This window comes from Protomyctophum bolini, assembly GCF_963924005.1.
Source record: "Protomyctophum bolini genome assembly, chromosome: 24".
Taxonomy (NCBI): Eukaryota; Metazoa; Chordata; class Actinopteri; order Myctophiformes; family Myctophidae; genus Protomyctophum; species Protomyctophum bolini.
In genome coordinates, this window is record NC_137885.1 from 24,665,071 (window position 1) to 24,688,287 (window position 23,217).

Sequence of the window (23,217 nt, forward strand, 5' to 3'; positions counted from 1 at the left end):
AAACACACACGAGAGGATTTGTGTACATTTCTGTCAACATTCTTGTAAAAGAGTGTACAAATGGAATCAAATGGTTCCATTTGTACACTCAGAGTTACAGACCCATTAATTAATCGATAATTCATAATTCAATCAATTAATTAATTGCATTAAGAGTCATGTGCACAGAGAGAATGTTTGAGGTTGTGTGTATGCATGTGTTTGAGACAGATTTTACACGCGTGTGAACTAGTGTGAACAACAACACATTGCATTATGCAGCGTGTGTGTGTGTGTGTGTGTGTACATTGTGTGTGTACACACTGTGTGTGTGTTTGATCGAGAAATACATTTCTTTACTGGTGATTTCCAGTTCAGACATGCTGCAGTAGCTTCGATGAGCGCACACACACACACACACACACACACACACACACACACACACAGACAAGCACACACACACACACACACACACACACACAGACACAGACAAGCACACACGCCTTCGTCGCCCCAGATGTTTGGCGCTATGTCGTCACTCGTAAAAGATTTAAAAACTTCACTCACGGCCCGCTTTGCATAATGTATATATTTTCATATTGATTTGCATAATGTATATATTTTCATCTCCTCTGTGACAGAATCTGGAGATAATGATACAGTATGTAAGCTACAGATGCTCAGAGATTCCACAGAGATTCCTCAGTTAAAAATAGCGGATCTACAAGCTCTTAACGTGCCACCGAGTGCCGCTCTATGAGCTTGTAGGTCTGCTATTTTTTTTAAATCGTGAAAATGTGCCTCAAATCTTTGAATATATATTATTACAGTGAGCATTTTAACTAAAATCTTTGCTTCTGGGGGGAAATATTGAGCACCACTGATACATGATTTAGAAGACATTCTTTAAATCTCGATGTCCTAAATGGCTTAATGCTGCTATTAGCAATAAGTACATACAATACAATAACATTTTAATTACTTTTTATTAATTTTTTTGTATTCAGACAGCCAGTAAAACGCTCCCAAAAAACGTAGTCTCTGTGACACCTCTAGGGGCCACAATCTGCATTCAAAGATGTTCCTAGAAGCTTTGTCATTGGTCGGGAAAAAAAAGAACCCGGTCACAATGACTAACCAATCAAGAAGTAGACGTCGACCAATGACGAAGCTTCTAGGAAATCTTTGAATGCAGATTGCGGCCCCTTCTTTTGGGAGTGTTTTACCCATTACTGGCTGTCTGAATACCAGGAATAAATAAAAAGAAAGGTCATTCAAATTTTGACATATTATTGCTTATAGCTGCTTTAATTTTCCCGGCCTTAATTTGGAGGCTGCCTTTTTGTGAGCTTGTAGATCTGCTATTTTCAGAGCACAACCCAGTTCTCCTGGATCTCTTCTCCACTAGTCCCTCCTTGACATTTAGTTCTACTGGATCTCTTCTACCACTAGTCCCTCCCTGACATTTAGTTCTACTGGATCTCTTCTCCACTAGTCCCTCCCTGAACATTTAGTTCTATACTGGATCTCTTCTCCACTAGTCCCTCCCTGAACATTTAGTTCTACTGGATCTCTTCTCCACTAGTCCCTCCCTGACATTTAGTTCTACTGGATCTCTTCTCCACTAGTCCTTCCCCCTGACATTTAGTTCTATACTGGATCTCTTCTCCACTAGTCCCTCCCTGAACATTTAGTTCTACTGGATCTCTTCTCCACTAGTCCCTCCCTGAACATTTAGTTCTACTGGATCTCTTCTCCACTAGTCCCTCCCTGACATATAGTTCTACTGGATCTCTTCTCCACTAGTCCCTCCCTGACATTTAGTTCTACTGGATCTCTTCTCCACTAGTCCCTCCCTGACATTTTATTAGCTCGTTTTTAAATTGCTGACGGATTTTAGTCTTACTTTTAGCCATCATTATGTCAGAAAACGGCAGTCGATAGACATTTTCCGTCATAGTTTTAGTGGATAAAATCAACAGTGTCAGTGGACTGGGACTAATCAGCCATGCTGATGGAAGCCTGTGATTTGTAAATGAAACCTCACGGTACACAATGTTGGTCCTTGTGCGCCGCAAACAGGATTAGAGACGCCATTAATGTCGCTCCTTGTCGTATACAAGATTAGACAAGCCTTTTGGCCAGGCTAATCGGCCCAACCAACCACTCACAGGCAAAGAATTCGATAAGAGACACACATTTAAGATTGTGACGTCGCGAAGCGTAGATGATTAATTATTGATACTCTGAGGAGTGGAATGTGTGTTTTAATGACGTCTCTCTGAGAGAGAGAGAGAGAGAGAGAGAGAGACAGACACACACACACACACACACACACACACACACACACACACACACACACACAGAGAGACACAGAGAGAGAGAGAGATGTTTGTATTCATATCACTGATTAACTACGGTATGGGGTATGAGAGAGAGAGAGAGGCAATGCAGCGTAGTTCCACTTTTGCTTTTCTTTGGCAATGTCAACGTATGTTTTCTCGTGGCCAATAAAGATCCTTTGAATTGAATTTAACGAGGGTGGATTAAATGGCAGATCTACAAGCTCCCAGTGCATGGGGATGAGACCCCGCCGCAAGCTTGTAATTCGGCTGTGGTTTGTACTGTATGTTATGTGAGCAAGTGTGTTTGTGTGTGTACGTGTGGTAGTGTGTTTGGGGACACGCCTCTCTACGTGCGGTAGTGTGTTTGGGGACACGCCTCTTTACGTGAGCCTCGGGACCCCCCGAGGCTACGAGATTTGCTCCTCTCACCAAACGTCAAGTCTTAACCCGTTCTTGACGGGAACCGTTTTTGGTGTGTGTGTGTGTGTGTGTGTGTGTGTGTGTGTGTGTGTGTGCTGGTTGTGTGCGTCGTAAAGCTCTGTGAATCATACGAGACTCACTGTAGTGTCGTACTGTGTGTCTCCATTTGAAAAATGAACTGATGCATTAGGTCATGCTTCAGCTGCTGAAAAAATAGCAGATCTACAAGCTTGTAGCACGGCACTGAGTGCAACGCTATGAGCTTGTAGATCTGCTATATATATATTTTTTTTATCTTGAAAATTTGGCATAAATCTTTGAATATATATTCTTTCAGAGCGAACGTTTTTTAACTCAAATCTTTGCTTCCGGGGTTCCCCGGAACAACGTATTTTCAGATGGGGGTCGGCGGCCAAATACATATCCTTTTTTGGGGTCCTTGACATAAAATAGTTTGAGAACGACTGACACGACTGGTTTTTCAGAAAACTGTCAGGATTTAGGATACTTTTTGTCTCAAACGGGTTAATGACTTTAATCACTACACGTTCCCCGCAACGTCTCGTTGTCACCGCAGACGTCCCGTCGTCGGAGCCAAAACGTAACCGAAGGAGACAGTTGATAGTTCCTCTTGTCGTCTCACCGCAGACGCCATGAGCCCACAGGCCAGGGTTTTTGTTTTCTCAACCAGTCACCAGGCTGTGAAACTATAGCTACAGGTGAGGTCTGCTGGCTGGCAGAGCCTGGAGGACCAGGCGCCTTTTTGTGGCGGTTCTGGACAACCGTGGGTCCGAACGACTCGACACCGGTCGGTCACTGCACTCCCTGTGGGGGTGTGGAACGCATGGGTTGAATTTGAAGTCGGTGGAGCGAACGGTTCTCGAGTTACATGCATTACAGACATACGTACACACAGAGTGGTGCATTTATTGATCTATAGATAGTGGGGGTGGGGCAGCGCTCTAGTTTATATAATAGTGTAAGTGTATACTGTATATATATATACTTGGACTATACTAATTAATAGAATACACTATACTATACTATACTACACTACACAATAAGTCTATGATGAATCTAAAATGTCTGTCTGTCTCTACATAAATGTACGCATTACGTCTTTTTATGTAGCCTATATACAAATGAGACCAAAGGTAGTTTGTGTGTGTGTGTGTGTGTGTGCACGCATGTGTGTGTGCGTGTGTATGTGTGTGTGTGTGTGCGCGAGCCACACATTTCTTTGCCGGCAAGGCTTTGTGAGGCCACTCCTTTGGGGTTTGAGACACACACAAACACGTGGGTACGTGCGTACGTGCACACACACAAACATTACGCATTAGTGTGTTTGTTTTTCATTTATCTTCTCCTCAAAAGGAAATGACCTTGACACGAAAACACTCGTACACACACACACACACACACACACACACGCAAACGCAAACGCAAATGCACGTGTGTGCGCGCGCACAGACACACACTTATAGCACCACACGTGTCTCTTTCTCTCTCCCGGTCGTTGCTTTATTCTCTCTGCTCAGACACGCCCCCAACATGACGTACACACACACACACACACGCCCAACATACCTTTCACTGTCTGGCTGCACACCTGAATATCACATGACACACACACACACACACACACACACACACACACACACACACACACACACAGGAATTCGTATAGGCCTACTTGTGAGGAGGACATGAAAATGTGCTGACTGCAGTATTTTATAAATGCCATTTTTTGGCCTCTTTTATTTTTCACCAGAATTAAAACATCGACTGTATTTTATGTCTCACGTTTCCAGACAGTCGTCTGTCATAATGTTCAAATGCTTCCATCATACAGTCTGGAGCAACGGAAGCTCTGATCACGAGTAAAATATAAATGCTTCCGTCATACAGTCTGGAGCAACGGAAGCTCTGATCACGAGTAAAATATAACTGCTTCCGTCGTACAGTCTGGAGCAACGGAAGCTCTGATCTTGAGTAAAATATAAATGCTTCCCTCGTACAGTCTGGAGCAACGGAAGCTCTGATCATGAGTAAAATATTACTGCTTCCGTCGTACAGTCTGGAGCAACGGAAGCTCTGATCATGAGTAAAATAGAAATGCTTCCATCATACAGTCTGGAGCAACGGAAGCTCTGATCACGAGTAAAATATAAATGCTTCCGTCGTACAGTCTGGAGCAACGGAAGCTCTGATCATGAGTAAAATATAGCATTCAGGAGGTGTAGTTCCAGACTCTATATAGCATTCAGGAGGTGTAGTTCCAGACTCTATAGAGCATTCAGGAGGTGTAGTTCCAGACTCTATAGAGCATTCAGGAGGTGTAGTTCCAGACTCTATAGAGCATTCAGGAGGTGTAGTTCCAGACTCTATAGAGCATTCAGGAGGTGTAGTTCCAGACTCTATAGAGCATTCAGGAGGTGTAGTTCCAGACTCTATAGAGCATTCAGGAGGTGTAGTTCCAGACTCTATAGAGCATTCAGGAGGTGTAATTCCAGACTCTATAGAGCATTCAGGAGGTGTAGTTCCAGACTCTAGAGAGCATTCAGGAGGTGTAGTTCCAGACTCTATAGAGCATTCAGGAGGTGTAGTTCCAGACTCTATAGAGCATTCAGGAGGTGTAGTTCCAGACTCTATAGAGCATTCAGGAGGTGTAGTTCCAGACTCTATAGAGCATTCAGGAGGTGTAGTTCCAGACTCTATAGAGCATTCAGGAGGTGTAGTTCCAGACTCTATAGAGCATTCAGGAGGTGTAGTTCCAGACACTATATAACATTCAGGAGGTGTAGTTCCAGACTCTATATAGCATTCAGGAGGTGTAGTTCCAGACTCTATCAGCATTGGCAGATTGTGGAATAGTTTTCGGGGCTATGCGAGACTAGACATGCATCAATGAGGCATCATTTAAATTGTTTTTTATTATCGCGAGAACGATGACTTCCATTTTCACATTGCCAACTTGTCGGGGACAGAAAGCCTGTAGTTTCTATTGGCTTGGATTCCCCGACATCGATGATGTCACTGGGTGTGTCACACATCAGGTGTTGTAAGTGAGTAAGAGTTATGAGTAAGTACAGTCGGCTGATATCATCATCATTCACATGATTGACAGCCTGCTCCACTCTCACTGTTTAACACGCACGCACGGCCGCACGCTGGTCTAACAGGTTGGGTTACTTGGCAGGCTGAGTTGTGCACACTCTGAAGTCATTGGTGTTTACGTAAGCCTGGTGCGGTGCACAGATGAACCTCTCAATGGTCTCACACACCTAGATCTGCTATTTTTCAATAGCTAAAGTATAACGTAATGCGTCCAGAATGGGTGACTGGTTTACACTCATCTGCTGTTGTGTGTGCGTGCGTGCGTGTGTGACTTTGCGTGTGAGCATGCGTGTGAGCGTGCGTGCACTAGCTATTGCTGATTCTATTCCTGATGATATTAATTTAGAGCTCATCTGTCACTTTGTCACAGCTGTTACTGATTATTAGCCCCAGGTTAAATGTAGGGCAACAGATAAGGATTAAGATAAGGGACAACTTTATTTCATTAGGATAAAGACAACCTTCATTCATTAAGCAATTTGTTTATTTTTTCTTTCTAGAAGCTTCAACATAGAGTGGTTCGAAAAGAGATTGGAATGGATTAAGATTTGATACGTGGATTCACAAAAGAAAATACCCACACTTGATTATTGGATTAATTGAAGGGTAATCGATAGAATAGTTGATTTTATTGGATTAATCTGAAGGGTAATCGATATAATAGTTGATTTTATTGGATTACTCTGAAGGGTAATCTATAGAATAGTTGATTTTATTGGATTAATCTGAAGGGTAATCGATAGAATAGTTGATTTTATTGGATTAATCTGAAGGGTAATCGATAGAATAGTTGCTAAAATCAATTCATTGTGGCATCCAGAATAAAAGCCTTGTCCAGATCAGAGTATGTCAAAGGTCACGGTGCTATTAGTTAAATGGTGAAATTTAACTAATAAATGGTCCCAAACTCTTCTCCCTTCTGGCTCCAAAACTATGGAATGAACTTCCCATTACTGTCAGAACTACAAACTCACTCCCAATCTAAACTATTGAATGGACTTCCCATTGCAGTCAGAACTACAGACTCACTCCCAATCTAAACTATTGAATGGACTTCCCATTGCAGTCAGAACTACAAACTCACTCCCAATCTAAACTATTGAATGGACTTCCCATTGCAGTCAGAACTACAGACTCACTCCCAATCTAAACTATTGAATGGACTTCCCATTGCAGTCAGAACTACAGACTCACTCCAAATCTAAACTATTGAATGGACTTCCCATTGCCGTCAGAACTACAGACTGACTCCCAATCTTCCGCCGTAGTCTGAAAACCCACCTCTTCAGACTCCATCATGGCCCGTAGCACTTGCCCTAGCCTCGGCGACCTTGGCGTATGGAAAGGCTCAACTTAGAGCATGTTATGTAGACATAGCACTATATAGTATATATGCATACTAGTTTCATTTTATAGATGTTCCACTGTTACGTTCTTAGCTTTCGTATGATTCATGATAACTATTCTTTATGATGTATTGCCATGCTTTTTGTTCTTGCTTAATTTAAATTGCTCTGGATTAAGAGCGTCTGATGAATGCCTGAATTGTAAGTAAATGTTAAATGGTAGACATTCAATATACCTTACCATAGATTGTGCATTACATTCACCCATTCACACACACATTCAATATACCTTAACATAGACTGTGCATTACATTCACACACACATTCAATATACCTTAACATAGACTGTGCATTACATTCACACACACATTCAATATACCTTAACATGGACTGTGCATTACATTCACACACACATTCAATATACCTTAACATGGACTGTGCATTACATTCACACACACATTCAATATACCTTAACATAGACTGTGTGTAGTGGCTATTTGTCAACAACAATAAAGTTCCAAAGGCCACTGAGGCACCGGGTATAGTGGATCTTACGCAGGGATAAATGAGTCGATGTCGAAACAGCTCTTGCAGGTTGGTGATATTTTATTGTTTTTCCTTCATAGACGGGTATGGCAAACATGATGGAAATAACTGCTTTGACCCTGTCACCCTGGTAAAAACTTGTGCACCTTCCCAGTGCCAAACTGAAATCTGGCTGAGTGCCTGTCTGATGACAGTTAAATCAATTCACCTGTGTACACCCAATTGCCCAATACCTTCAAAATAAAAGCCTTTAACTGGAACACAAATAAACTGAAATAATAATGCATACAATAATTCTACCAAACAAATCCAACAAATAAATGTGAAATACAAGATAGTGAATATAGCTCCAACATTCCGGCCCCTAATTGGGAAAAGTGTAGGCTACACGTCACAATTACACTAATTTCGTAAAGGAGCTATTCAACTTCTCCATCTTGTACTCTGTGGCCACTGAAAGAGAAACAGACAGAAAGACAGCATAGAAAGAACAAAGAATAATTGTCCATGGCTCTACACTGTGGCCTCCAACATCAGAGGGATCTTTGCTGCAGGTCTATTTAGGATGTGTGCACACAGTGGAGTGTCTTTTAGAGTTGTATTCCTTAAACTTTACTTTCCTCTTCTGGCCTTGGGGATGCTGTACAGGTTCTATGAAGGGCGCATCAATGCACTTGTCTTCCAGATGTTCCACAGAAACCCTATTATTTGTGACAACAGAGCAGCCAGTCTTCACTGCGTTGTCTCCACTACGAAGAGGTCCATTAATTACCCAGCCGACTCTTGTTCGGACTGCATAGGGTCCTTGACCTTGACTGTTGATCAGCTCCACGGGTTCAATCACTTTTGCTGCATTTGATCCAATGAGCAAATCAACATCTGCATCCACGTCATGAAGTTTTATTTTCCTCAAGTAGGACCATTTTTCAACATCCTCTTGCCGTGGAATGTTCACCCTCGACACTGGCATAGTCTGTTGAGTTAAAACGTTAGGCAGTTCAATGAAATAATTTGTGTCCATGCCAGACACTTTCAAGTCAGACAATAAGGTGGTGCTCACAATCTTCTTTTGACCCATTGTCTGCAATAAAATGCTGGCTGGCCTGCCACTTAGGCCGAGTTTCTCTGCCAGGTGAACAGTGCAAAAGGTACTGGAACTCCCAGGATCTAAAAGTGCATGTGTGTGCACAACTTTGTTATTCGTCTGACTTTTCACCTGAACTGCTACAATGGAGAAAACTGAACTGTCCTCATCACCGGCCCCAATGTGACCACATGTCTCAGGCTGTTCAGGTGTTACACTCAGTGGAGGGCTCACAGTTTCATTGAAGGATGTACCTATACCCTTCTGCTCAATGTGCAGGACAGAGGGATGCTTCTGGTGACACACGCTGCAATCCAAACGACTCCAACATGTGGAGCTTATGTGCCCAACCTTTAAGCAACCAAAACAAATTCCATTTTCCTTTATGAAACTTATCTTGTCCCGATGCATATTTGACTTAAACTGTGAGCATGTATTCAATGAATGAGTGTTTTGTTGGCAAAATAAACAACATTTGAGGTTGCTTTCAACAGAAGGGAACTTTTTATCCATGTAAATATTTGCTTCCTTCACTGTTGTGACACTAGTGGCAAAAGTGCTTTCCCGTTTCCTTTGTCTTGAGTCACTTACAGTGGAGGTTTTACTACATCTGGTAGGTTGCAAATCTTGGATATTTCCAAAAATTGGATCAGAGGCTATTTTGACCTCTCTCTCAACAAAGTTCACAAGGTCACTGAACACTGCTCTGCAACCTCTTTTCTCCTGACAATCACATGCAACCTCTCTCCATTTTTCTCTTAACTTGTAAGGAAGTTTCATCACAATGTTTCTGAGATTGAATGGTGTGTCTAACTCCATGCGCATGATTTGATATGTTAAATGACAACATTCTCGGAGGAAAAGAGAATATGATTGCAGAGCTTTGACATCCTCTGTTTTAATGAGAGGCCAGTTGTGAATTTTGTCCATGTATGCACAAGTAATTTTGTACTCATTGCCAAAATGTTCATCAAGAAGGGATTTGGCCATTTGGTATCCTTGTGCAGGTGGTAGCTGCTGACAACTCTTTACCAATTCCTTTGGCTCACCCATGGTGTACTGCTCCAAATAATGTAGTCGATCACTGGAGTTGTCAGTTTTTGCCTCGACACAACTTTCAAAGGCTCTAATAAAGGAATGAAATTCAAGAGGGTCACCCTCAAACACAGTTATCTCTCTCCTTGGCAGAGAGGATGCTAAAGTTTGCTGAACCAATAATGCAGTGATTTCATTCTGCCTTTGCATGATCTTCACAATATTATTCTCTGTGCTATTGTTGCATGACATATTCAAAGAGGAATCACCTCCAGTCTGTAGAACCACTTGTGTTTGTGCTCCAGCTGTTGCTGGTCTGAGGTCAGTCTGTGTTACAGTCACCTGTTTAGGTCTGACGGTCTGTGACGTTTCTTTAGGCCTGGCAGACACAGACAGGGCCTCAGGTGTAGATTCACTCAACTTGTAGTTTTTGTCATTTCCCTGTAGGACAAATTGACCAGTTTGTGGATTAAGTTGGCTTATCCTCTGAGCCTGGCCCTGGTTCCTTTCCAGATATGAGTTCATTCCATCCGCTCTTTTGGATCCACATCTTGAATTGAGTTCCAGAACATTGATTTTAGCATTGGTTGCAGCTAGCTCAGTCTCTAGAGCAAACTGTTCCTTTTCCTTTCTTAATTCCTCCTCCTTTGCTTCCAACTGATGTTTCCTTTTTAACGCATGAATGCGCTCCAAGAGTTCTGCTTTATCAGCCTCTGCCTTTATCCTTGCATATGAGGTGAATGAAGCTTTGGATACACGAGAGTGTGTTCTGGTTTGATTATCCTTTGGACATGAAATGTTTGACACGCTGTCCTCTGGCCTGATATCATCAGAAACCACACTATGAGCCTCATTCTGAGTCTCAACATTGTCTTTTAAATGTATCTGTGACATTGTGTCTTTTTCTCAACACACTATATTGTCTGGTTTACTGTAGTCTGAACTTCACACAACCTTTAAGATCGGAGATTTATGAATGAATGTTTCTAATTGCACAATCAAACATGCATCAAAATCCAACTCACGATCTGCTCTGCGGTAGTGAAACAACAAACTCAGCCACTCCAATAGTTAAGCTTTTTTCCAATAAAGCCGACTGAGTGTATACTATTTTCACATACCAATGTTTCTGGGTAGTTTTGTGCGACAATGTCCATTAAGTCGCTGCTCCTCCATTCTCTGACGTGTCTTTAAAATCCAGTGCAAAATCCAAACAATAAAATGTCCACTTCAATAAGGGCAAGTTTTTACTTTATGTAGTGGCTATTTGTCAACAACAATAAAGTTCCAAAGGCCACTGAGGCACCGGGTATAGTGGATCTTACGCAGGGATAAATGAGTCGATGTCGAAACAGCTCTTGCAGGTTGGTGATATTTTATTGTTTTTCCTTCATAGACGGGTATGGCAAACATGATGGAAATAACTGCTTTGACCCTGTCACCCTGGTAAAAACTTGTGCACCTTCCCAGTGCCAAACTGAAATCTGGCTGAGTGCCTGTCTGATGACAGTTAAATCAATTCACCTGTGTACACCCAATTGCCCAATACCTTCAAAATAAAAGCCTTTAACTGGAACACAAATAAACTGAAATAATAATGCATACAATAATTCTACCAAACAAATCCAACAAATAAATGTGAAATACAAGATAGTGAATATAGCTCCAACACTGTGCATTACATTCACACACACATTCAATATACCTTAACATAGACTGTGCATTACATTCACACACACATTCAATATACCTTAACATAGACTGTGCATTACATTCACACACACATTCAATATACCTTAACATAGACTGTGCATTACATTCACACACACATTCACACACTGATGCCGGAGGAAACCATGCAAGGCACCAACCTGCACATCGGGAGCAATTAGGGGTTCAGGGTCTTGCTCAAGGACACTTCGACACTGACTCTGGGGGAGTCCACAGGGATCGAACCGGGGACCTCACAGTTTTCCCATACCGGCCACTCTACCCCTGAGCCACCGTCGCCCCAGTTCTCTCTGTGTGTGTGTGCGACTGTGTTTGTGTGTGTGCGTGCGTGCGTGCGCGCGTTTGTGTGTGTGTGTGTGTGTGTGTGTGTGCGTGTGCGTGTGCGTGTGTGTGTGTGTGTGTGTGTGTGTGTGTGTGTGTGTGTGTGTGTGCGTGCGTGTATTTCCACCATTCTTCACAAGAACAGCCTGGGTGTAAAACGCTGCACGCGGCAAGAAGACCTTTTCATATCGGCTGCTTCTTCTCACAGGAGAGAGAGTTATTCTGGCACTGGGAGAGAGAGAGGGGGAAGGGGGGGGGGGGGGATGGGGGGGGGGGGGGGGGAGGCGACCTAGATGGTGATGATGATGGTGATGATGATGATGATGAGAGATTCACTCTAGGGTACGGGGAACAATTCTCTCGCCTTTAATTGGTTCATAAAAATGACACTGCTTCATATCGGGGAGAAAAATTATTGTACAATTTACAATATATAGGCATTTATCACTTATCATCAGACACCAGAGCCATTTACAGTAGGCCTAAGTATAGAACGACACATGGTAATACGAAAATCTTACAAATCGTAAATTGTACAAATGTGACGTTTCTGACCGAGGCTAAATCATTGGGGGAAAAAAAGGTATCTTCGTTTTTCATGTCATGTGAAAGCAGGGGATCATAGCTTCAAATTGACATACTGGTTGTTCAGTTCGACCCACCAGTTTTGGAGATGTGGCTTATAGAGTGATGTCTTGCAGAGAAACAGCGAGTTGAGAAAACAGGCTTGAAAGGTTCACTTCTGTGGTCTCTAACATTACACCTACATAGCTACATGTTTAAGCATTTATTTCATATTTACATGTCTTCTGTGGTCTCTAACATTACACCTAGCTACATGTTTAAGCATTTATTTCATATTTACATGTCTTCTGTGGTCTCTAACATTACACCTAGCTACATGTTTAAGCATTTATTTAATATTTAAATGTCTTCTGTGGTCTCTAACATTACACCTAGCTACATGTTTAAGCATTTATTTAATATTTAAATGTCTTCTGTGGACATTACACCTAGCTACATGTTTAGCTATGTTATTTACTATTTACATGTCGATTTCATCTCTGACATGTATTTATGTGAAGAGTCTGTTTTTCTCTCCCCTGAACAGTTATTCTTGCCGCCATGACTGTCTCTGTATGAAAAATAATAATAATGTATCAAACTAGAATTTCGCCGGCCTTCGGCCGGCGAATCCTAGTTACATTGCAGCGCAATATGGGAAGAAGGAAATTGCCGGAGTTGACAGACTCCACTTCATGTTTCAGCTGTGTTTTTAAACTCAGTAGTGTGCCCTGCACATGTAGTAACGGATGGGTTATAAATTATTATAATAACAGAAAGTGTTTTTTATTTCTCATAAATACGCAAACATGGTAAAACAACTACAGTCACAGAGAGCAGTGCCAAGGTAGCTGCTGCCTGCTAACGATGCAAACAACAGCCTTGCCTGTCGTGTGTGTGTGTGTGTGTGTGTGTGTGTGTGGGGGGGGGGATAGCACTAATTTTCGACATTTTACTGTGTCATAAATATTTACATCTGTAGCCTATATTGTGATTACATTTGACCGTACATTTGACTCTTGTGTTATATTCTTGTGAAATATTCAGTAAAGTATTGTGGTGAAATATTCACCCCAAGTTGATAAGATATGCAGAGAATATAATACCAAGAAGCCCCAGTTTGAAATGCATTAGGCCACAGACCCCCATTTGATACCATTTGCTCTCTGGGAAAATCAGGGTCCATTTGGTTCCATTTGTATGCTCTTGGAGTATGATGACTGTGCTAACAGTATTATCATAAAATATGTCTCAGTTTGAAGATTCAAAAAAACATATTTCATATGTGTGAGCTTGTGAAGTAGAACGTTCAACCTAGAGACAGTGTTGCCAAGTCTGATCATTATAAGCTACTTTGGACTTGTTTATCTATTGGTAGTCCTTGACATGGAAATGTTTGAAACAACATTAGACAACAAAGTTTGACAGTCAACACTATAATTGATTATTTTAAGACTAATTTCCGGACCATTTCTGATTTACCTACTTTGAACTGGCCTATTAACATTTTTATAGACCTGGTTGCTTGTTTCACTCTCACATTCACGATATGTGGCAACCCTGGTCCCTGGTTTGTTTTGGTTTGCGTGTGGATGTTTTTTTGTGTTGCTTTAGCATCTTTAGCACAGTAGCTATCAGAGGCTGCAGCAGCTGCCTGCTGCTGTCATGAAAACGCAAGTTTCTGTCCCAGAAGCTGACGTTAGGTCTGCGCACACTGTATGTTGCTATGGCAACCTGTCATCAAATGCTGCTAACGTTGTGGTCAGCACTGTTAGCATGTGTGCTATCAGGCAAAAGCTGAGATAGATATAAAACTACTGGCCAAAATGTCATACAAAACACAAAACCTAAAATCGGAATGTTATTGTGGCCTACAGACCATCATGATTTGCTTGCTGGACCTATAATTAATTTATTTGCATTAAATTGCCAGTCGCCCATATAAATAAAAAGCAAGATGGCTGCCGATTGGAGCTGAGAGACGGAGAAAATAGTGACGTGTGAGCCGGGGGAGTATTTGTTAAAATCATGCTTTTATGTGGACACGCCCACCAGTTCATTAAGTATGCCTGGTTTGCCTGGTGGGTGGTGATGGGTGATGATCCACCTGAACTGAAGCCGCACCCACAGATGTGGTTGTATGGTAAAGGCGGAGGGGTTAGGGGAGGGGCTGATAGTGTGATGTCACTATATTACTGTTTATTTCATTGGCCCGTTTGACTGTCAAGGGTTCAGCCTCCAGGAAGAAACCCTATAATTACAAAGTAAATGCACCATTGCACATACAATCGACTCTGGGGTGTCTAATGAAGTACTGTCACTTAAAAAAAAAGATTGAACCTCACCAAAACTCGCGCCTATTCGTATGTGTTCACCTTACCACCCTAACACCCCCCCCCCTCTCTCTCTCTCTCTCTCTCTCCAGTCATTCCTGACACGTTGGCCGTCTCGCCCCAAGCCCCGCCTCCCGTGGTCCCGGAAGGAAGTGACATCACGCTGTCGTGCAACGTGACACGACAGCTGGCCCATCCCACCTACCTGTCAATCACGTGGTCGCTGAAGAAGGGCACCGCCCCTCAGGTACTGAACAACCAATGACATTCATTTTACCACTATTTACAATTTACAATGTAGGCATTTATCAGACGCTCTTAATCCATTCTGGGCGGGATCCCCTTTTGGTGTTTTAAGCATTACGTTATACTTTAGCTGTTGAAAAATAGCAGATCTCCACTAGTCCCTCCCTGACATTTAGTTCTACTGTATCCACTAGACCCTCCTTAACCCATTTAGTTCTACTGGATCTCTTCTCCACTAGTCCCATTATTTACGACAATTATGCCAATTTGCGATCGTCTGAAATAAAAGCCAGGATTAGTTATAGATTTAGAGATCATGTAATATTAACTGTCATCCCTCCCCCCCCCCCCTCCCCTCCCCCAATGCAGGAAGATATCCTGACCTTCGGGCCCCAGGGGGGCGTGGCCCTGGGCCCCCGCTACGCGCGGCGCTACGGGGAGGGCTCCCTGCGCCTGGTGCCCGGGGGGCGGGGTGGCAGCGGGGGCGGGGCATTCAGCCTTGTGGTGGGCGGGGCGACCCAGGCCGACCAGGGCACGTACGCGTGCACGGGCCGCGAGTGGACGCACGAGGACGGCGGCCAATGGCGGAGCATCGTGGAGAGGAGGCGGGACATGGGTGCCGTGGTGGTCACGCCCACTGGTAAGACGCACCTTATATTAAGACACACCCACTATTAAGACACACCCACTATTGAGACACGCCCACTATTAAGACACGCCCACTGGTAAGGAAGACACAGGTTAGTTTGGAAGCGCTCGTTTTCAGTAAAGCAACGCCCTGCTGCCTCCTGCATTATGTGTGCAAATTGAAAACATGTGGTAACGCAGGGCAGTTGAGTGATATCTAACGAGCACTTCCATCTCTTGACACTGGAATTTCATGATAGAAAGTAGCTCATAACATGTCTACGGTGGATTTTTATAACACTTCCCACTCTGGCAATGGGAAGTTCATTCCATAGTTTTGGAGCCAGAAGGGAGAAGAGTTTGGGACGTGTGGAGTTGTTATCCTGGCGGTTTTTAGTGAAGGTACCTCCAGCTTCCCTTTGGTTGCTTTGAATGCCAGCATCAGAGTTTTGTATTCTGTGCGGGCAGCGACCGGGAGCCAATGGAGGGAGCGGAGAAGGGGGGAGACGTGTGAGAATTTCGGCTGGTTGAAGACCAAGTGATCTGCGGCATTTTGGATCAGTTGGAGTCGGAGAGGCTTACTGTAACTGTTCATGCCTGTACGGAGGGAGTTAACAATATGACTGATGTGTGGATGAGGAGCTGGGCTGACTCCTGGGTGAGGAAGGGTCTAATTAACCCATTTTGACCTGCGATCACATTCTAAAAAATGTCTTCCAATCAGATTGCTTCCTCGAAACGACCTGTTGTATAATCCTTCATATGATATAAATACTACTACTACTACTCCTAACTAGTACTAATAATACTGGATATGAGTGATGTGTGGATAAAGATCTGGGCTGACTCCTCCTCCAAAAGGCCTCGGTAGACACTGAGACTCTCAGAGTTAAATAACCCCCCCCTTAGCCCCCCCCCCCCCCCCCCCCCCCCTTGACCTTCACTCTCTCAGACTAGGGGCCCCCCTACACAAACACACACACACACACACACACACACACACACACCATTATGTGGTCACAATATCATGGGATCTATCTGGGCTAACTGGCCTGTTAGAGACCGTCCCAAACACTCAGCAGAGGTTTATAATGAAAACACACGCACACGCGAGCGTGCACGTGTGCACACACACACACACACACACACACACACACACACACACACACACCGACCGTCTGGTCGCCCAGGGTGATCATATTGACTTAAAGGACTACAGCAAAGAGGATGAGACGAACACAAACAGAGTCTGTTTAATTTTGTCCTCTGTGAGACACCGTAGAGACAGACAGACAGACAGACAGACAGACAGACAGACAGACAGACAGACAGACAGACGGGCAGGCAGACAGACAGACAGAGCCCTTCCATATATGTTATTGGATTCTTAACTTTTAACGTCTGTCTGTCTGTCTGTCTGTCTGTCTGTCTGTCTGTCTGTCTGTCTGTCTGTCTGTCTGTCCGTCCCTCAGGCGTGTGTGTTGCACCCCTCTGATTTTAATATCTAGGTTTTATTGGCTTTCTTTTGATCCTTTAATACTATTCTGGGGTCTGGGGGGAGGGGGGGGGGGGTTGGGGAGGGTCCCCACTGTGTGGGAATAGTCTACATGCCCTTGGTTCTCAACGTGGGGTTCGGGGACCCCCAGGGTCCTCATAATGCTGTTGGTCTCCTCTGCTCACACACACTTCAACCGTAGTCTCTAGTCTGCAGTTCTCTGGCTATTCAAAGATAGCAGATCTACAAGCTCATGGCACGTCACACTGAATATATAGATCTACAAGCTCATCATGGCACGTCACACTGAATATATAGATCTACAAGCTCATGGCACGTCACACTGAATATATAGATCTACAAGCTCACGGCACGTCACACTGAATATATAGATCTACAAGCTCACGGCACGTCACACTGAATATATAGATCTACAAGCTCACGGCACGTCACACTGAATATATAGATCTACAAGCTAACGGCACGTCACACTGAATATATAGATCTACAAGCTCACGGAACGTCACACTGAATATATAGATCTACAAGCTCACGGCACGTCACACTGAATATATAGATCTACAAGCTCACGGCACGTCACACTGAATATATAGATCTACAAGCTCACGTCACGTCACACTGAATATATAGATCTACAAGCTCACTGCACGTCACACTGAATATATAGATCTACAAGCTCACGTCACACTGAATATATAGATCTACAAGCTCACGGCACGTCACACTGAATATATAGATCTACAAGCTCACGTCACACTGAATATATAGATCTACAAGCTCACGTCACACTGAATATATAGATCTACAAGCTCACGTCACACTGAATATATAGATCTACAAGCTCACGGCACGTCACACTGAATATATAGATCTACAAGCTCACGGCGCGTCACACTGAATATATTTTTTAAAGCCAGAATTTTTAACTCAAATCTTTGCCTCTGGGGGTCCCTGGCTCAAGATATTTTCAGATGGGGGTCCCTGGCTCAAGATATTTTCAGATGGGGGTCCCTGGCTCAAGATATTTTCAGATGGGGGTCCCTGGCTCAAGATATTTTCAGATGGGGCTCCCTGGCTCAAGATATTTTCAGATGGGGGTCCCTGGCTCAAGATATTTTCAGATGGGGGTCCCTGGCTCAAGATATTTTCAGATGGGGCTCCCTGGCTCAAGATATTTTCAGATGGGGGTCCCTGGCTCAAGATATTTTCAGATGGGGCTCCCTTGCATAAGATATTTTCAGATGGGGGTCCCTGGCTCAAGATATTTTCAGATGGGGCTCCCTTGCATAAGATATTTTCAGATGGGGGTCCACAGCTAAATGCATATCAATTTGGGTGGTCCTTGACATAAGACGGTTTGAGAATAAAGCAGATCTACAAGCTCACAAAAACTGATGTCTTGGTACAGTGGACAGTATGTGTCTCTGATGCCTTGGTACAGTGGACAGTATGTGTCTCTGATGCCTTGGTACAGTGGACAGTATTTGTCTCTGATGCCTTGGTACAGTGGACAGTATGTGTCTCTGATGTCTTGGTACAGTGAACAGTATGTGTCTCTGATGTCTTAGTTGGTACAGTGGACAGACGGTATGTGTCTCTGATGTCTCTCTCTCTCTCCAGGACAGTCCCTGAGCGTCCTGGCGTCTTCGTCCTCTCCCTCCGTGCTGTCTCCCGGGGACACGCTGTCCCTGCTGTGCTCTGTGGACGGTCTGGACCCCCCCGTGGTGTCCCCCCCTCCTCCCCCCCCCGCGGGGGTGGACGGGGGTCCCTCCGTGTCCCTGGAGGTGTCCTGGCTGCTGGACGGACGTCACGTGATCACCATGGACCGCGAGGGGGTCGTCCTGTCCAATGGGTCAGTGTCTCTCAACCGTTTCCGTCCTAAGGACGGCTCCACACGTCCTAGGGAACCCAATCGACGCGTACATAGGACGTGTGTACACGTCATAGCACGTCCTCAATGACATCAGGCGAGGGGAGAATATTCTGAATTCTTTCTATTTTTCCAGTCGGACACTCGGCCACCGTAGAGCGAAGCCTACGGTCATATTAGCATATCGTTCACGTAGCTGTTAGCGCGGGAGAAAGAATGCCTCGTCTCTCCTAATCCAGGGCGCTCTCCGTGGTTTTTGATCTGATGGACATACTACGCGCTTCATTTCTGACTTCAACATGCCTCTCGTTCAAAATATGAATGCTTTGGAGCTTCTAGCGATATAATAGACTCGAGAACCAAGTAAAGCTAACAAAATATTTCTCTGGTTGTCTTCCGGATAACAACTATAACCTATCTCAAACCCTCACCCTAAACCTAACCTCCGACAGGGCAGCACACCTAAACCTAGCCTTAACCCATGTCTAACCAATGACTAGTTTAAACTAAGTATGCACCCCGGGGCGCTGGCCATGTGCCATTGTTGCGCGCGTGCTCGTTTCGTGCACGCACCCGCGACTCTCCACGCAGCACGAGTCTTGCCCTCCATCCAGACTTTTTGCCGCATTTCCACTCTTGTAGGTCTGCTATTTTTCAATAGCTAAAGTATAACATAATGCTCAGTCAGAACACCAAAAGGGGTTCCCGCCCAGAATGGGCTAAAAAATGACTGAAACTAGATTCACAGCGAAACATTGACAGATGACTAAAACTAAATGACATTTCATTCAAAAGACTGAAACTATAAATGGTTCCGTTCTGGTCCAACAGGTCCTCCTCCCTGGGCGACGGAGGGGGCGTGTCCCTGGAGAGGACGGGCGCCACGGACTTCCGCCTGGCGGTGCGCGACGTGTCGGAGGATTCGGACGCGGGCTCGTACGCGTGTCGCGTGCGGGCCTTCGTGGAGCGAGGCCGCGGCGCGGGGCGATGGTACATGGCCGCCGAGAAGAGCTCGCAGGGCCTGGAGGTCAAGGTCGCACGCCAAGGTGAGTTCTTATTGGTCTGCCAACAGCTAGCTATCTGTCAGCATTACACTGTTAAACATTGAAGTTCTGAGAAAGTTCCCTTTTGTATGACTTTTTCTAAATATTCGATTCAAATTATCTCTTGTTTTCTTTTTTTCCATCTGAAACGTTTTGTAAAGATGATTTTAGGCATACTTATACCTACTATACCTGATCTTTTTTGCCCAAATGACCGCAAGCAGTGGAGTTCACACCTCCCTCCCGGCTGGAGACGGGCATTGTTCAAGCTAATGGCTCATTTGCATTCCAACTACTTCCACATGTAGGCAAACTACTCACAACATGTGTAGACTAAATGTTGTTTTAGCGGTTATATGCGGTTTGCAGAAATAACAATGTCTGACTTTATTTTTGTGTTGACTGACTGGCGTATTGTTTCCCCCAAGCGCATAAAATACAGTAGCTCAATAGATATAAATAAATGTGACTATACACGCCATCTTTATAGCATATAATTATGTAAGGTGGTGATGATAAAAATACATAAATTATCCTGACGGTTCGGAGGGCACGCTAAAACCGGCATTATAGCCTGCTGCTGCTGTGGATTGGATTATAAATATCGCTGCCAAACGTTGGCATAATGACGTTTATTGCATCGTGACTACGAGCTGTGCATGGTCGGTTTGACCCGACCGACATTTCCTTTCCTTGGAGAGAGAATGCTTGCCGATAAAATAAAAATGACAGTGTTTGAAATCATTCCAACCCGATAGACCTCCTGAACCTCTAAATGTTTTGTCAGTCAAAAGACTGACAAAAACAGTTCTGTCCGTCCTTCTTTGTAAACTTTTCTGCACGCGACCAGTGGAACTGATTTGGCTCTCTTTTTGTCTCTCTCTCCCTCTCTCACGGAGGCATGTAAATGTTCATGACGGTAACTGACGGTGAGGTATGCATTTTAGATTACGCTGTAGCACTATTTGTGGCAGTGATGCGTCACATGACTTGATCTATCCGATGGAGGTATATGAACCGTGCTGATAAAAACCTTCTGCTGCTGAGATGCAGACCTCTGGAGCTGGCCCAATCAATCAAATAATATTAATTACATCGATGCGCCCTTGCCCCTTACCTATACACGTGTAGCCTATAAAGTTTCCCCCTCTATATAAAAATCACAATATATAACTCTAATGTCGTATGACGTCTGACTGCATGGCTCTGGCTGTTACAATAACATGTGGTATTTTATTGGCTCAATACAAAGTCGGACAGTGTTTTATCCGCTCCCAAACTGTGTTGGACGCACCCGACCCCCTGTTACCTCCTGACCGAGCTGACACACCCCCAGCGCCCAGTATTGTATTTGTTATTTGGTCTAAAGGGATTTATATAATCCGTTAATCACACAATCAAAGACCAAATAATGTGCAGGCAGTTGGCGTTAATTACCTCGCGCTGCGCAAGGGTATTCAATATAGCGCTCACACCGTCACTATAATTATAGTTTGGTAAACTGAAATGAAAAAGAAAAAATAAGTCGAGTTGTCTGTCCTGTCGAGTTGAAACGGCTGCCTTGAATTAGTTGGAATGTGACATTTAGAAGACAATGGCAAGTCGTCAACCCCCCGCCGCGGGTGGGAGAGGTGTGAAGAGCATTAGAAGAGATGCAGGGAGAGAGTGGCCAATGGGATTGCACGAAAAACACGGTCATTTTGACTGTTAGCCGTCAGAGTAGTAGGTGAGTTGAGTTCAGACATGCTAGTGTTAAAAAAAATGTGAGTTTCAAGAATTCCAAAGTCAGGGTTTTTTTGTTTGTTTTTTATTTGGTTGTAGATCTATAGATCCAGTCATACATTCATTCGTTTTATTTGTTCTCGGAATTTCACTGAGTAATTAAACCCATTTGCAGTGTCAGGGCAGTATAATCTATTACACTATCTGTATAGTATTGTAGATAACAGCAGTAAATGAATGTATTCTTGTCTATAGTATCGTCGTAGATTTATAGATCCAGTCGCTGTAAGATAACAATAATAAATGTTCTATAGGAATCAGTCGTTGTAGATGACAGTATTAAATGGATGTGTTGGTGTCTATGTGACTCCGTCCACTCACTGGTCCGTTATACTGGTTAACATTACTGTCACTTGACCTACATTGAGTTAGTGGACTCAGGCTACTGACCACTAGCGCTGCACCGTTCTGTCCTTAGTGGACTCAGGATACTGACCACTACCGCTGCACCGTTCTGTCCTTAGTGGACTCAGGATACTGACCACTACCACTGCACCGTTCTGTCCTTAGTGGACTCGGTCTACTGACCACTACCGCTGCACCGTTCTGTCCTTAGTGGACTCGGTCTACTGACCACTAGCGCTGCACCGTTCTGTCCTTAGTGGACTCAGGATACTGACCACTAGCGCTGCACCGTTCTGTCCTTAGTGGACTCAGGATACCGACCACTAGCACTGCACCGTTCTGTCCTTAGTGGACTCAGGATACCGACCACTAGCACTGCACCGTTCTGTCCTTAGTGGACTCAGGATACCGACCACTAGCACTGCACCGTTCTGTCCTTAGTGGACTCAGGATACTGACCACTAGCGCTGCACCATTCTGTCCTTAGTGGACTCAGGATACTGACCACTAGCGCTGCACCATTCTGTCCTTAGTGGACTCAGGATACTGACCACTAGTGCTGCACCATTCTGTCCTTAGTGGACTCAGGATACTGACCACTAGCGCTGCACCATTCTGTCCTTAGTGGACTCGGTCTACCGACCACTAGCGTGTGCACGAAACGAGCACGCGCGCAACAAATTCACGGGACCGCGCTGCACGTAAATACGCTTGCGTTGTCGCACACCGCGACTGCTCACCAGCGCTCCGCGGCAAAAACGCAGGTCTCGTAAATTGTAAATTGAACTATAGGCGTGTTATATCGCTTCACGTTTTAACGGCCCTTTAGTCTGTGAATATTGTGCATCCAGCATGATATATACAGTATGATATACAGTATGCAGTCCAACAGTGGCTTCAAGGGACGCATGCATACGTGCATGCATCCCTGAGAGAGAGAGAGTGAGTGAGTGAGAGAGAGACTATA

The 23,217-nt window shown here is 44.2% G+C and overlaps 1 protein-coding gene across 2 annotated transcripts in view; it reads left to right on the top strand.

Annotated features, from left to right (window-relative positions):
* Positions 1-23,217, top strand: part of ptgfrnb (prostaglandin F2 receptor inhibitor b) — a 77,302-nt gene that overhangs the window by 17,049 nt on the left and 37,036 nt on the right. For both annotated transcript variants that reach the window (XM_080758787.1, XM_080758788.1), the window contains exons 4-7: positions 14,914-15,068; positions 15,437-15,707; positions 18,831-19,062; positions 19,912-20,126. In XM_080758787.1, the coding sequence (XP_080614913.1) occupies positions 14,914-15,068; positions 15,437-15,707; positions 18,831-19,062; positions 19,912-20,126 (873 nt within the window). The remainder of the gene's footprint in view (positions 1-14,913; positions 15,069-15,436; positions 15,708-18,830; positions 19,063-19,911; positions 20,127-23,217) is intronic.